Source organism: Podospora bellae-mahoneyi, chromosome 7 (genome assembly GCF_035222275.1).
Source record: "Podospora bellae-mahoneyi strain CBS 112042 chromosome 7, whole genome shotgun sequence".
Classification (NCBI taxonomy): Eukaryota; Fungi; Ascomycota; class Sordariomycetes; order Sordariales; family Podosporaceae; genus Podospora; species Podospora bellae-mahoneyi.
The window spans coordinates 3,070,983-3,086,814 of NC_085886.1; the positions used below are offsets into that span (position 1 = coordinate 3,070,983).

Below are 15,832 nucleotides of genomic sequence, written 5' to 3' on the forward strand. Positions count from 1 at the left end.
GAACAATGCGAATGATTCATGTGTATATGTTGGCAGGAAAAGCGGCAATAAAAATAAAAATTTCGTCACACTGCAAGAAGTGGGTTTTGTAATAAATCTTCCGAAATTTCATGACTTCGGGTCATCATCACATCTGCCTTTCTCATCAGCGGCAGCGGCCATGATAATATACAAAAAAAAAAAAAAAAAAAAAAAAAATGTACAAGAATTTCAAATAGTCTGGTATCATTCATCATCTTTTCCCCTTCCATTCTTCAAACCCAAACCAAATCCCCACCCCCAACCCCCACCCCAAAATCATCCCCCATATACTCCATCGGCACCTGCAACGGCGACAACCCCAATCCATACAACCCCCCTCCATTCCCCCACCCATCATGCGATAGCATATCCGGCGACAACAACAACCCATCTCCCCCCATTGTCTGCTCCAAAGTAGGATCAATCCAGTCCACCCCGCCAACACCCCCCTCATCAGCAATAAGATTAGCCAGCGCATCCGCCTGCTTGATCCCCGTCTCCATCGTCACCATTCTCAGTCTTCCCACAACCCAGTGTTTCATTTCTTCGGTGCAAGCAGTGCTCATCCCCACCAAATACAACGGCCAGACGACGGTGCTGGTTGCTGAGACGAGGAGCATGTACCGCTCTGCTTCGTCGTCTTCGTCGCGGGCTTTTGTCACGTCGAGGATTGTCAGGCCGGCGAGGTGACGGCGGGGTTCGGAAGGGCTGGTGGAGTCGCACGATCGAGAGGAAGGCGAGGTTGGTGGGCTGGGGGTCTCGCGGACCTCGACGGTGGCGATGCGGGCGGAGGTGTCGTCTTCATCTTGGGAGCCGATGGAGCCGTCTACTGGGTCCATTAGTCCTAGGTGTTGGGGGACCGAGGCGCAGATATCGTAGACGAGGCGTTTGAGTTTCCGGCGGGCGTGGTTGTACTCTTCGATGTAGCGGCTCGAATTGAGACGTGGGTTGAAAGAGGAAAAGTCCTCGGATATTTGAGACAGAATGGTCTCCAGTATCAGAACGCGGGTGGTCCGGATGCAATTCCAGATGTTGGCGTGGTGGAGGGAAGGGTATAGGTGGCAGTAACCCTCGAAGACGGCGTCGTGGTGCTGGGTTACCTTGAACTGACGGTATCGCCATGACGGGGCCATGTTGTCTGTCACTTTTTCGAGGTCGTTCTCAATAGAGAGGATTTGCTCGACAATGATCTCTGGATCGGTAAGGACATGATTCTTGATATCGTGACGGAGTTGAAGAACCCGCCACACCAGGGGCATGAGGTGTCTGGTAGGGTTCCCAGGCTCCAGAGTCTTGGCCATCTCATGCCAGAGCTCCTTCAAGTGTTGTGGCATAGGCATATCTTTCATTGCGCAGCTGATCACAACTCTTTGGCAGAGCATCGAAAACATTCGTCTTCCGGCTCGGGTCTGGAACTGGGCTGGTCCTCGTATTCTAGCCAAGGCGGCAGCACCGTTGACATGCTCCTGGAAAGCAGTGACTGTTCGTGCTCGCGCTGGGCTCTCGGCCATCATTTCAAAGACACCGAGGATCAAGATGGAAAGCATGGTGCTGTCCTTGACCGCCTCTGCCGGATCTTTCAACGCATCCTTGGTCAGTCCCAACGCTACCCCGTACGACTTCCTCGCAGCATCCATCAGATCGTTCCTCCGTTGTAAACTAGCCATGCCCATCAGTCCCACCGCTGTCAAGCTGGCGAGGACAGAGTCGACCTGCCGCTCCCGCTTGGTCCGGGAGGGCTTCCAGACTTCTCGGACAAAGTCGAATTTCTGGTGACAGGCCGTTTCGTGTGCTGTCACAAATCGTGAAAAAAAGAAGGCAAAGCCGTGTTCCTGGCATACCGCCGGAATGTTGTAGAGTGCCATGGCGGGAGGTGTTGTTGGCCAGCTTCCCGACTCTGGTGACATCAGTAGGCTGTCGTCGAATCCCCATGCATCCGAATCTGCGGGACTGGTTGGGGCTGGGGTGGCGGGAACTACTATCGTTACCGATGGCTTTCCCCGAGGTTCTGGTGTGACTGACAACCTCCCCTCGGATCCAGACGGTGTTGATGGCTCAACGATCAGATTCCCCTTCTTGCGGGCCCTCGCCTTGGCCTTCTTGATGACGTGGGAGCTCTCATCGCGGAACATGAGATCCACTAGATTTCGATAGCCAGGGCATGTCTGATGCCTCTTTTCGCACTGGCCGCATCCTGGTGCTCTCTGATCACACTGGGCGCTATGTTAGCCAGGACGGTGGCTTGATAGTGAGGGCAGAAGATGGAGTCGCGGTGGATTGTCTGCTGATTATACAAGCACCCTTGAGTGGGATCGGTGGCAAATAGGCTGAAGGAAATGGCTACTCACGCGAATCTTTCGATCACGACAGTTGGAGCATCCTTTACTTGGCTTCCCACAATAGACCATTTTGAAGATTGGAACTGGCTGGTTAATACCAAACACGGTACAAGACCCGGGTTGAACACAACGCGTCTGACGGCACAGTCTCACTCGCCGGTGGCATCGACCAAAGAGCCTCAAGTTAGCTCCCGAGCTGGGGTGGGTCGTCCGTCTCAGTGGCCGTCTGCTATGGCTGCTCACCGGGAGGGAGCTGGCGCTATCCGGAAGGAGGCACAAGGCAGTCGTTGAGGATGTCGAATGAGAACGAGAATGCTGTGTTTGAGTGGCGGCCGAGGTGTGGGGAGAATGCCTAGGAAGGAGCCTGTCCGGCTGAGGTCTTATAATAAACAGAGTTGGGGTATGGAGGATGGAGAAGGTGCACAGGAGGCCGCAGGTTCAAGTCCGGGGCGGTTGAGGTTGACCAGAGTTGTATCGTGTCTCCCGCGGAACCCTTGAGTCAATTCCTCGGTTCATGGGTTGATTTTCATAGGGCCATGGGCTGCAACTGGCTGCGAATGTGATGAAGATGGAGAAAACGCCAAGCAGCCCCCGCTGCCCACGACATGATATTGCCCACACAGCCCCTGACAGCGGCACCACAGCCTCTAGTTAGACGGGTACCTTGGCGCTCGGGGCAACTGGGCGTGTTGCTGTCGTGAAGCGAGACCTTCACCATGTGTTTGAACCCTCGATTCTCGATGGTGTTGTCACCATCTAACCATTGGCCGGTGCTGGTGTGGAGCAGAGACGAAGACGACAGGGGTCTTTCCTAGTTGGGACACCTGTGCGAAGGCGTTCTCCCAGCAGAAGGGGACATGATCAGGCTTGGCGGCGCTCCCAGACGAGACCGGGGTTCGAAGCTTAAAAAGGTCCCCGCGAGATCTGATTCGTCAACGAGATCACCTCAAGCGAGAAGGGGAAGAGCTCGCTATGGGTGGCATGGCGCCCATGGCTGGCGATGGCTGCATGCTGGGTCTGGAGAGCCCTTCTAGAAACATTCTCTCGCCGGCGTGGCTGCTCACTTATGTGCCGCCAAGTGCGGAATACGGGATGGAAAATGTCGAGAGTGTGCGGAATTGCCAGTCCGGAAGACATTTCGGGGCGTTTGAGATGCTGTGATGCCGTCACCGCCCATACTTAAACGACGTCGAGCTAGCTAGCGAGGGGGTGGATACGGCTGCCTCTGCCTAGACAAAGCGTCGACACGTACTATGGCACGATGCTGTTCTATATTATGACTGTTTCGCCGGATGGAAGGGCATATGGCTGGCAGACTTGTCTTGACACGGTATATCGAGGATCATCGTTGTTGAAGACATCTTCAGGACCGAGCGGGGAGTTGTGTTCGGTCAGCATGTGACATTGGTACCCCCACGAACGTCATTGAGCACCGGGCACCGGATGGAGATGCTCTGTGTGCGTGTGTATGTGTGTGTGTGTGTGTAGCAACTGCAGACGCCCGAAGGCAGGTCGGTCTTTGGCGAATAGCGTCTCGGTGTAACGTCCCAAAGATGGAATCATCTTGAGGCGAGAGACTTTCTCGCAGCAGAGGTTGTAAGTGGCCGAATCTGGACAAAATATCCAAGAGGCGCAGAAGGGCTTCCCTTCCCTTCCCTTCCCTTCCCTTCACCAGATGTCAAATCACGCAGATCCTCCAGATGGCGCTAACCCGCACACAGCCCTACACTAGACTCCATCAGGCAAAGCTGGGGGAAAAGCCCATGCATTGACCACTTCTTACAACAATTAAACATAGCCCCTTGCCAGAGCATCATCACGATTCCACGAAGCTTATGGCTGCAGAACGCCATGCAGGGACCGGCAGATGTCAGTTCTGGCCTTCCTATTCTGTCGAGTATTTCGAACACAACCCCAGGCAGGGGCTTAACGCCATGCATCTGTATCTCAAGTTATTACGAGCGCGCAAATTAGGGGATGGATGCGGCATAAGATGGGTGGAGATTATACTCATGGGGCAGTATATGGGATTCCCGACAGTCAGGAGAGTTGTCGGGCCGCTGTACTATTGGTACGCTGTGGAACTTTCTCTACCACTGCCGGCGCTTGTGAGGAAGTGGCACTTGTGGCTGTGTTTCAATATTTTGTCGACACATTGGCGTCTAGCATCTTGAATCGCACTGCGGCATTGTGGCTTCTTGTAGTCATGTGTCGCATATGTCGGCAGTCAGAGTCGATTGTTTTGAAGCCAGTAGACTGTATATAGAACAGTGGTTGATGAGTGTAGGATGAAGATCAGTGATCAATCAGTGTTTGCGTGGGGTCCAATGATGTTCTTGGCATTATCGGGCCGAGCCCGGATCCCAGATCGGTTCGGGACCCGTTTCCCCCACTTCGGATGAACCCCACTACCCACCTAACCCCTTCTGTCCAATGAGACAACTTGGATTGACTTGCTGTACTGCACAGTAAAGTACCACAACCACCACAGCTCTCGATTGTACAACATGAACTCATAGGCCAGGATACGCGAGAATTGCGATATCAAAAATAAGGCTGATCGTCACACGAATCCATATTCAAGATCTTGCTCCAGAACCTCTTGATCGGGGCGGCTTACCCCGCCCGAGCTTATCCTTGAGTTCCCGGGGCTTTGAGGCTCCTAGGCACACCGCAGACAAGGCTGCGGGCTATACCTACCAACCACAACCAACAACGCCCATCATATGAGCACCAGCAGTGGGACGTTGGATCTTTGAATCAAACACCTGAAATCTTCATCGACTCACAGTAGCTACCTTACGTTTGGGGGATACCCTCCAAGCTGGGCACTTGGGCAAAATGCTGCATTCATGCTCGTCATCGACTTACCCATGAGCCTTCTTGCTGATGGACATCAAATACTCTGTACAGTGGTTGTCACGCGTCCGGTCACGCAGCCAAAGAGCTGCCATCATCTCCGCCCAATTGGCCAAGCCAGCAATCCGCATCAATATTATCGCAGGCCGACGAATTAGCCTGGTAGGGTGAGGCAGCAACAAGGCCCCCTCAGGCGTTACACCGATCTTTCCACGGATGTCATTCATAAAAACCTCTTTTACTCCTGAAGGCTTCTGAATTTACTTTCAAATACAAAAACTGCGGAGAACTATGAAGGTAATGAATATGATGCAGAGAAAGGGACAGCGGTGCAGTCCACGAGTGGAAGAAGTTGAGGGTAGTAGGCCGATGTCTACGTCCCCTACCACCCTTTGCTCAGCTTGCATCAGCCTCATATATCCTCACCCTATGGACCTTAGGGTGAAGCGATATGGGACGTTTAGATTATGCCACCATGATCAACTGTCCTTTCGAGACGCCGTGCAAGACGTGAGACTTCGTGGGCTCAGAAAGGGGAAACAAAAGTCAAGGGTAGAACCAGACTGCCAGTTTCCTGACACTACATCATCTACAATCACCAGTGGGCCAGAAGATTGGATTAAACATGGCAAGCACATTTTCATTGCTACATACCGGAACGAGCATGAATACACCTTCACCAGCCTCACTTTGGTCCCAGACTTTGGTAAGACCCCGTTCGTTACCAGACACTACTAATCGGAAAGCTCGTCAGTATGCTGAGTTCATCAAACTACACACATATAATTTGCGGGCTCATCACATGCACCGTGATATATCGCGGGGCAATGATACATCAACGGGGACAAGTCCCACCATGCGCCTGGCCATTCATTGGCTTAGACATTGTCAAACATCTCATAAGGAATGCGCATCAACACTGGAACCCTCGGGTCAAAATACAGCTAACCTTCCTTCGCGGCTTCTAGATATCGGACCCGAAGAGATTGGAAGCTTGAGACTCGTGTTAACCGGAGAGGACCGGGTGGACGCCCGAGCCCAGTACATTACTCTGAGCTACATGTGGGGGGTAAAGATTCAGCGGGTCATGCTTTCATCTTCAACCTTAGACTCCTTCCGCCAGGGACTGCCGATCGGTGAGCTTCCTCGAACATTTCAGGATCTGATTGTGCTTGCCCGGGCATTCGGCGGTCGTTACATGTGGATCGATGCCCTCTGCATCATCCAGGACTCTACTGAAGACTGGGAGCACGAAGGTGCCGCCATGTGGAAGGTTTACGCGAATTCGCTTTGCAAAATTGCAGCTACTGCCTCTACAAGTCCAGAAGGTGGCTTGTTTCGGAAGAGAGACCCCGTACCATTCACTCGACAGATCAAGGCTCCTAGCGGACATCCATGTCGCGACAATCATGATTATCATGTTTTCGATCCAGGCTTCGCAGAAAGGTGTACTTCCAGTTGGTCATTACAATCAAGAGGCTGGGCATTCCAGGAGCGAATCATGTCGCCACGGGTTTTTCATTTTGCAGACAGCCAGATGCTGTGGGAATGTCGCAAAGAGACCCAGTGCGAAGCAGCTCCTTTCTATACGACTCTTCTGTCCCAGAAGAGCACAAAAGGGTCAATCCAACATCAAGGAATGAGAAACAAACTGGAAGTGACTGCGGACCACGACGCAGAATCGTCTGCCTCCTTATCTTCGTCGACACCTGCGAGAAACCATGTTGGGAAAGAATATGGTGTGTTTCTGGATGGTTGGCAATCAGTTGTCACGATCTACTCAAACTGTAGCTTGACCTATGACGAGGACAAGCTACCTGCTTTGGCGGGCCTAGCCAAGGCATTCCTACGAGAAAAACCAGCTCGCACATATCTTGCAGGCATGTGGAGAGAGAATCTTGAAGGGCAGTTGGACTAGAAGGTGAACACTCCGGGAAACAGACTCTCCACTCCTTACCGCGCACCTTCGTGGTCCTGGGCATCGGTGACCAGTGCTATTGAACCGTCCTTATATTATAAGCTGGAGAAGCTCGGCTACTGTGTCCATACCATCCCGAGGATTGAAAGCGTCAGCTGTGTAAGTAAAGGACCACAGTATTTCGGAAGTGTCTTGAGAGCACACCTTGAGGTCTTTGGTTACCTGGTTTTCCCAATTGTTTCATAGTATTGACGGTGAAAAGGAACCCCAGACCTGCCAGTTGCGGACTGAACACATGTTTATGTCTGCGTGCCTGTGCTGGCATACTGTGGATGTCCATGCTAGTGTCGGGTTCACAATTACATGTCTACCCCTTGGTATAGAGTATGATACTCGCACTTTTACTTGTATTATACTGGAGCAGGTTGGGGGGAATTCACCCATCAAGTATCAGCGAGTTGGTTTATTGAAGGTTACTTTCGGTCATGATCGCAGTGACCAGCTTTGGAGGTTCGGAATAGAAAAGGGAATAAAAGAACATCGGTCTGTTGCCAAGTATAACAAGAAGTTTTCTGTCATACATATTGTATGAAAGAATTCGAGAGGACATTTGGCAGAATGCCAGGTGATGGACAAAGGGACAGAATAAAATTAATACACATAACCCGACAATTATATCCATCGTGATCTCTTCCCATCAATGAACCTCCAACTTTCCTTCTCTCCACCTCCCAACCGGCACAGCACTCGGCTGCCTGTTTAACGTCAACCCAGCGCCCTCCAATATCAACACAACCATCATCTCCATAATCACTCCCATCCCAAGAAAATACCACACAAAACTCCCCACCCCGCCATAACTCTTAAACCTCGGATCTGTACCAAATGTAGCCAACCCTGAGAACACGATCCTGACAATCATAAACGGCGACGCCAGCCCAACTCCAAACAACAACCTCTTCTCCCCTGGCTCCACCCCCCGTATCTCCACCATCGTCACCAACGTCCCCAAAACTACAAACCCCAACCCAGCCATAGTCAACCCCAACCCAGCCTGGCTCTCATTCGGCACAGTCACCACCTCCACCTGCTGTCCCGTCGTCCCACTAACCGCATCCCCAATCTCACCACTCATCATACTCTGCCCTACAATCGTAAGTATCAACCCTATCAATATCACCACTTGCGCAAGTCTCTGGTGGCGTGGGCTGATGAGCGTATGAGTTCCTTGTTGTCGGATACCCAGGAGGACTCGGCCTAAAAGGTTGGAGAGGCAGATGACGAGGGCGGAGACGCCGGTGGAGTACATTACTTGAGAGGCGACGATAAGGTTGGGGTTGGAGGGGGAGGCGATGGTGGCTAGGTTGAGGGAGGAACCGACGATGCGGGTGGTGGTGAAGATTATGAGGTAGAGCCAGCCGGCGTTTTTGCGGAAGCCATGGCGGGTGGAGAGGAGGATGGCGATGAGGAGGGCGGGGGTGTAGATTGCTAGCTCGACGATGGAGATACTGTTGAGGGAGTGGAGGACCATTTTGAAGTAATTATTTACATTTAGTTACAACTGAGGGAGGACAAGAATATGAAGGGAGGTCATTCCGGACTAGGAATGTGCTAAGGGGCTCACAGTCAGATGTTGTATTCTCAGTCATGGGTATACGTACTGGATCGTTTGATTCAAGAATGAAGATTTTTCTTGATAATTAGAAAACGAGCATGAAGCTGAGGATACAAATTCCTTCGATTGGCTCTTGGCAGGACATTTCAACCAAGCTCATGTCAGCTCTTGACCGCTAGGCTGGGCCGGAGCTCCCAAACCGTCTTTGTTCCAACCGTGGGCTGAAGACTGAAAGCTGGCATAAACGGACCATTATGGGCGCTAACAGCCGATTCAGCCTCATGAAGGCGCTTGCGTCTGGCGTGTTTGTCTTGTTGCGTCACACGTCTCATTGGTTGTCGCTCACCAACGCCGCTCAGGTGGCTTGAAACTGATCTATCGAGGGAAGCCGTTCTCTCCAGCTCAAGGCGAGTAAGCTAAGGGCTGTCACAAACTGCGTCATATTAAACAAACTTCATGTCGCTTTCATCTTCGAGCCGATGGTGTCAGGTATTCAGGGAGTGGATTTTATGTAAACAGATGTTGAACTGGATGGAAGAAGGCTGGCCATCAAGGTTCACCCCGATCATCACAAACAACCCTAACCCACCATGTTTTCCTCATCGATGGGTACCATCAAATGGGCCCCACACAGCTCTGCCCCTCCAAGATTCCACGATACCCCGCCATAATTATGTCCCCCAGGTTTTCAAGGTCCTCATTTCTCACCACCACCACCACGCGCGCGACCCAGTTCGTCTTTATAAACCATTGCAAACATGCCTGTATGCCCCCCTCTCCTTACCATACATTATCAATCAGACCACCTAACCAACTCTTACCAGCTAATAATCCTCACCGGCCTCCCCACCTCAGGAAAATCCCACCGAGCCGCCCAGCTACAAACCTACCTCGCCGAGCGCATCGCCTCCTCCAACCCCCCATCCCCCTACCGCCTCCACCTCATCTCAGACGAAACCCAGTCCGTCTCCCGCACCGTCTACGACCTCGACCCCTCCTCCCTCCCCGCCCACGTCCGCAGCGCAAACGCCTCCGAAAAGGACGCCCGCGCCTCCATCTACGCCGCCGTCAAGCGAGTCCTATCCCCAAAAGATATCGTCATCCTCGATGGCATGAATTACATCAAGGGGTGGCGGTATCAGCTCCATTGTGAAGCAAAAAACCTCGCTACACCGTCGGTGATATTACAGATAGGATGCCCTGTCGACAAGGCGAGGGAGATTAATGAGGAGAGGTTACGGACTGAGGGTGGGGTGGAAGGTTACTCAACTGGGAACTGGGACAATCTGGTGTTTCGGTATGAGGAGCCGAATCCCATGACGAGGTGGGACTCGCCGTTGTTTACGGTTATTTGGGATGATGATGAGGAGCAGGCGAGGAGGGTGTACGAGCAGATATGGGATAGTGTTGCTGGGGAGGGGGCCAAGAAGAAGGTTATACCCAATAAGAGTACCGTGCAGAGGGATAAGGATCCCGGGGGGGATTATTTGTATGTGTTGGAGAAGGAGACGCAGGATATTGTGAAGAGGATATTGGAGAAGCAAAATGAGGCGGGGGAGGGGGGGACGGTGAGATTGCCGAAGGTGAATGGGGGGGATGATGGGGGGGAGGAGTTGGTGTTGGAGTTGCCCGGGAGGAAGCTGGGGTTGGCGCAGTTGCAGAGGTATAGGAGGGCGTTTGTGGGGTTGAATAGGGGTGGGATTGGACTGGAGGGGGTCGGGAAGTTGGCGGCGGGGAGGTTGAGGGAGAGTTTTGTGGGGTATCTGAATGATGTTTTTGAGAAGGATGGGTGAGGTGAGACGCGAGGTCATGGAGGTGTGTCGAGTTGAGCTGCGTGGCCGACAGTGTGTGTTTCGCCTGTTCACTCCGAAAATAAACGATCAAACAAACCAGTTCGGTATTGCAGCCGCGCGCACAGCGATCGATCAAGATGAAGGGCTGTGATGAGACCTGGAGACCAACATATATATATGCTGTCCCGACAGTCTGGGTTAGGTTGCCGCCGTGGTCGCGCATGGAACATCGATGTGACATCGATCAGGTTAGTGCCCAATTTGGGCGGCTGTAAGTGGAAATCTCGCAACGTGATTGGCCGAGACCTTATGATCCACCATCTTGAAGCATCACTTCTATCATCAAATGTCGAGAACCGCGCAGACATTGGGCTAGGGCTTGCTTTGAGGTTTAGAATAGCAGCTTGAATGGAGGGTTTGGTATGATGATGGAAAGATCTACACTTGCTATGGTGTATTCTGCCCAGGCCCAATCTTGGCGTGATGGCGGATGACGAGTATAAAAAGCATGATGTCTACGTTTCTTGCTTGTTGAGAGCATAATCATACTATTCGTTCATACTCACTCCTTTCTTTTACCTCATATTCTACCTCCTTTGAAGTCCTGTTATCAACAAGATGTTTCGTCGTAAGCAGACAGCCGAACCTCCCAAAGGGGCTGGACCTCTTCCTCCTAAGGCTGCCTCAACCCAGCTTCCACCCAAAGCAACTCCATCTTATAATCAAATGCCTCAAGAACAGCCTGTGATGAGGCCATCACCCTCTCAGCAGCCTATCAAACATACCCGGCCTACACCAACACAGGCCCCACAGCCCAATTCCTATCCTCGACCAGCACCATCTGCCCAGCTCTCCTCCAAAGAAACCCCTCCAAAGTCCGCAGAAAGCCACTACAACGATGGCCTAGACAAACTTGGACTGTAGGCCCTCTCCCCCTCTAATCACTCAGCATCGCAATATCTAACAAGCCTCCCGCCACAGCCCCCGAGAAACCCTGGACCGTCTCCGCCGCCTCAAACTCATGTCCGCCATCTCCCACCACTCCCTCTCCCACCTCAACTCCACAGTCTCCAAGCGCCTCATGCCAACCTACTCCGACCCCGTCGTCCGCATCGCCGTCCTCGACACCGGCTTCGACGGCTCCCACCCCGACTTCTCCCACCCCCGCACGGCCTACTTCACCGGCCCGTTCTCGGACCTCCCCCAACCAGAAAAAGACGAAGAACCCCAGCTCACCCGCATAAAAGCCTACCACGACTTTTGCCAGCCCTCCCCCCCCGGTGATAGGCAAGAACTTCCCCCTCAGCCTCACTCGATGGTCGACCTCGCCGGCCACGGCACCGCCATAGCAGGTCTAATCCTCCGCCTAGCCCCCCGGGCAGAACTCGTCATCGGTCGTGTATGTCACGGCGTCGACAGCAACGAACTCTCCGCCCCTGACCCATCCCGCGTTGCTGCTGCGATCAGGTGGGCCATCACCCAAAAGGTTCACATCATCAACCTCAGCCTCGGCTACCGCAACCAGCCGCTGAAAGAGTTATTACCTCTGCGAGCGGCGCTTCTTGAGGCACAGAGGAGTAATATCTTGGTTTTTGCCTCGACTTCAAACCAGGGGAGTCACGAGCCTGCTGCCTGGCCGGCGTCTGACGCCCGGTTTGCGATTGGTGTTCATAGCTGTAATGACATGGGGAGTGCGCCCAGTGGGAGTAGCTGCAAGGCAAGTGAGAATGGCTATAATTTTATGGCGGTGGGGGAGAATCTGTTGGTTCATCGACTTGCCCAAAAGGGAGGGGGTTTTGAGTTGGTGAGCGGGAGTAGTTTTGCCACGCCGGTGGTGGTGAGCGTGGCGGCGTTGGTGTTGGCGTTTGTTTGGCAGGAGGAGTGCAAAAGGGAGAGGGATGTGGTGGGGAGGGAGGTGATGTTGGAGGATTTGGGGAGTTTGGGGGGGATGGGGAGGGTGTTGATGGCTTTGGGGGAGAAGACCGCGGGTGGTTATTGGGCGGTGGGGATGAAGCTGTTTTGGGCGGGGTATAGGGAGGGTGATGGGAGGGATCCGGAGAAGGAGGAGAAGGAGGCGAGGAGGTGGGCTTGGGGGGTTTTGAGGGGGGCTGTGGCTTATTGAGGGCATAATGTTATTTTCTTTTTCAGCCGGTGGAAACGGGGAGAGTTTTGGATATGCGAATGATCTCAAAACACACAGAGAAATGGAGAATGCTTTTTGGAGTAAAGGCCTTTGAAGACAGTCGATATGCCTTAAATACATATCAATCGGCGTTTTCAGTTAGTTCTTGCTGGGGCAAGTAGTGGTTGGTGAGTGATGGTGGTGCCTTCAGATATGAGCGATAGGCCTCCAAACTATCTTTCGAGGCTTTCAATATCTTGAAGGTGTACCGACTATGTTTGAAGGTATTTGTGCTATCCTGAAGGCCTCTTTACTATCTTTAAAGGCCTGTCCCATAACGCTGTCTAGACTACGATGTACTTCGCGTTAAATGGCTTGGTCAATGCCCTTTCGACCTTTTTGATCAACGGTCAGAGATTTTATTCCATCTACCTCCTTTCACATTCATTTGTTCATTCCATGACAGCTACCATCCCGATTTCCATTGTGAAAATTAAAGCATATACTTGAAATCGGGGTTCAGATCCTATCCATGATTGTCAGTATACCGTCTCGTCGATCAACGGTGTTTACGAGAGAAACTCACCCCAAGCTCCGCCTTTTCCTGCTCCGTCATGCCCTCAGGGAGAGTCTGGTTCGCCTTCTTCCTGTTTTCAGCCATAATGGATACCGCGTAAATGATACACGACAGAGCGCTCAGGCAGATGAAGGACACGCAGATGATGTACCCCTTTCTGAAGTCGCCTCCAACAAACGAGTATGTAGCGATGATGCCACCAATGTTGCCGAAACCTATCCCATGTTCAGTCTCTTGTTTCCAAATGCAATATCCCAGGAAAACTCACCAATCTGCCAAGCACTCCCCACAGCCCTCCGGTGATGCCCACCCAAGTTCATATTAAACCAACAAACCTGAATCGGCATCGCCGAGTACATGCCCATGCAAATCAGCACCAAAGCCGCATACTGCACCGGCAAATTATCGTGCACATTCAGCAGAATCGCAAACCCGCTGATCGAGATACAGATCGGGAGAACCGTGAACAAGAACCTATGCTTCAGCCAGTCTGACGCCGTGGCGATGACCATGGCGAAGACAAACGCAACTGCCCAGGGAGGCACAGAGTGAAGCTGGGTCTGGATCTTGTCGTAGCCGTAACTCTGGACAATGGTGGGACTGAAGTACGCGTACGAGTAGGCGGGGACAATAATGCCAAAGTACATGAAGCCGCCGAGCCAGACCTTGTAGTCGGACATGACCTTGCCGACGTCCTTGAGGGTGATGCTGCGCTCGGCGGCGGAGTGGCCTTGGTCAGCGTGGAGACGGGCTTTGATGTAGTCTCTTTCGTCGTCGCGGAGCCATTTCTGTTGGTATTGTTAGCTCCCTTTTCCCATCATTTGGATATTTTTGTTCCCGTGGTTGAAGATTTTCAACCAAAACCCCCTTTCACGCCCCCCCACCCCCTGAACAACGGAGAAAAGAGATCACGTACCGCCTCCTCGACAAATCCAGGAAAAGTAAACAAAAAGATCGCCCCAATCACCACCGTTGCCGCCCCCTCAATCAAGAAAATCCACCTCCACCCCCTATACCCTCTCATATAATCCATACTCCCCAACCCGCTCGCCAACAGCCCCCCGAACGCCCCCGCCAAACTTGTACTCGAGAAAAACAAACTAAACCTCTTTTGTGCCTCCTCTCGTCTGTACCACATCCCCAGCAGGTAAAAACACCCAGGAAACATGCCGCACTCGAACAACCCCAACAAGAACCTCGTTGTCAAAATCCCGGCGTAGTTCTGCACAAGGCCTTGCATCATGGTGATGAACCCGAAGCCGATACAGCACCCGCTGAGCCATATCCTCGGTGAGATTTTCTTCAGGAGTATATTGGAGGGGATTTCAAAGAGGATGTAAGGGACGAAGAAGATTGTGAGTGCGGTGTTGAATTGTGTTCCCGAAAGGCCCAGGTCGGTTTCGAGGCCGAAGGCGCGGGCGTTGGCGATGTTGACGCGGTCGAGGAAGGCCATGAGGTAGAGGATGATGACGAAGGGGACGAGGTGGAGGTCGATTTTGGTTGTCAGCCTGCGGGGGGTGGTGTGAGAGGGACAGATGACGGGGGCGGGAGCGGTGGGGGTGATGCCTAGAGAGGAGGAGGAGGAGGAGCCGGTGTGGTGACGGTGAGCGGCCTTTTCTTCATCTTGGTGTGGTGGCCCTGGTGGAGGGACTGACGAGGTGTTAGTGAGGTTATCGTGAGGAACACGGTGGGTGAGAGGTAAGTGTCACCTTGATGTTGAGACGCCATTTTGAACTTTATCGTCAATGACGATAGGATGAGCACCTCACAGTCGAGTCAAGCGGACTTGATTGAACAGACTAAGTCCTAAACTCCAACCGACGGCGAACCGTTGACTTGCACCGACCGAACAGAAACACAAAAAAGGTAACACAAAAACCAAAACCATGCGAGCAAGCATTCTGTGCGAGGGTCACACACCCGACTTTATATACCACGCCGATCTCTCCTCCTCCTCCCAGTACCCGGTCACACACACACACACACACACGCCCACACACGCACATTCCCAAACCCACAACGTTACTCTTAACCTTTTCCCTCCTCCTACCTTCGGCGGACTAACCCGAGGTCTTGTCGCCCCCCTTCCTTCCCTGTCAGTCAATGATCGACAGGCGGGTGCAAATCCAGAATCTGTCTTACACCCGCAACAAACTCCATTTCCCCGGATATTTTAGTTGAACTCCAAACTGCCGCAGGGAAAAGTAAGCTCACTTACATCATCCACCTTCCTGTTTCGTAAACGCTTTGGGCATGACACATGTGCGATCTCGCAGCAGCACTTCCTAATATTGACACTGAAAGTGGATATTATCTGACTAGTCTGTTGGGTATTCTTTTCCATGTCCCCTGAAGAGAGATCCAGATTACGTCTTCATGATCTTCCCTTTCTTGTCCCCCCCCAATCACCACGTGATTAGCTCCCGTAGATAACCATCTCGATCCTAACGATGAAACTCATCAGCTCACCTGACCAACTTTGCTCGAGATAAATACTCAATGCATCTATATACCCAAAACAGCATCTCTATACACAACCTTCATCCACCCCCGGCCACACACACACACCTAGCTCCACCAAATATAAC

The 15,832-nt window shown here is 52.4% G+C and overlaps 4 protein-coding genes across 4 annotated transcripts; 1 reads left to right on the forward strand and 3 right to left on the reverse strand.

Annotated features, from left to right (window-relative positions):
- Positions 1 to 254: 254 nt before the first annotated feature.
- On the reverse strand, positions 255 to 4,627 carry QC761_710740 (uncharacterized protein; the record flags this gene model as incomplete). Its single annotated transcript, XM_062882624.1, has 2 exons — positions 2,370 to 4,627; positions 255 to 2,234 (listed from the first exon to the last, which is right to left on the reverse strand). The coding sequence occupies exons 1-2, from the start codon at positions 2,427 to 2,429 to the stop codon at positions 255 to 257; spliced, it is 2,040 nt and encodes a 679-aa protein (XP_062728687.1). The 5' UTR covers positions 2,430 to 4,627.
- A 3,207-nt stretch (positions 4,628 to 7,834) lies between these two features.
- On the reverse strand, positions 7,835 to 8,668 carry QC761_710760 (uncharacterized protein; the record flags this gene model as incomplete). Its single annotated transcript, XM_062882625.1, has 1 exon — positions 7,835 to 8,668. The coding sequence occupies one exon, from the start codon at positions 8,666 to 8,668 to the stop codon at positions 7,835 to 7,837; it is 834 nt and encodes a 277-aa protein (XP_062728688.1).
- Positions 8,669 to 9,406: 738 nt separating this feature from the next.
- Positions 9,407 to 10,545, forward strand: KTI12 (kti12, chromatin associated; the record flags this gene model as incomplete). The annotated part of the gene is made up of 2 exons (XM_062882626.1): positions 9,407 to 9,516; positions 9,577 to 10,545. The coding sequence occupies exons 1-2, from the start codon at positions 9,511 to 9,513 to the stop codon at positions 10,543 to 10,545; spliced, it is 975 nt and encodes a 324-aa protein (XP_062728689.1). The 5' UTR covers positions 9,407 to 9,510.
- A 2,522-nt stretch (positions 10,546 to 13,067) lies between these two features.
- TNA1 (High-affinity nicotinic acid transporter) lies at positions 13,068 to 15,412 on the reverse strand. Its single transcript, XM_062882627.1, is given in 6 exon segments — positions 13,068 to 13,193; positions 13,254 to 13,459; positions 13,513 to 14,032; positions 14,161 to 14,894; positions 14,954 to 15,228; positions 15,243 to 15,412. The coding sequence occupies 5 exon segments, from the start codon at positions 14,970 to 14,972 to the stop codon at positions 13,161 to 13,163; spliced, it is 1,512 nt and encodes a 503-aa protein (XP_062728690.1). The 5' UTR covers positions 14,973 to 15,228; positions 15,243 to 15,412; the 3' UTR covers positions 13,068 to 13,160.
- Between the last annotated feature and the right edge of the window lie 420 nt (positions 15,413 to 15,832).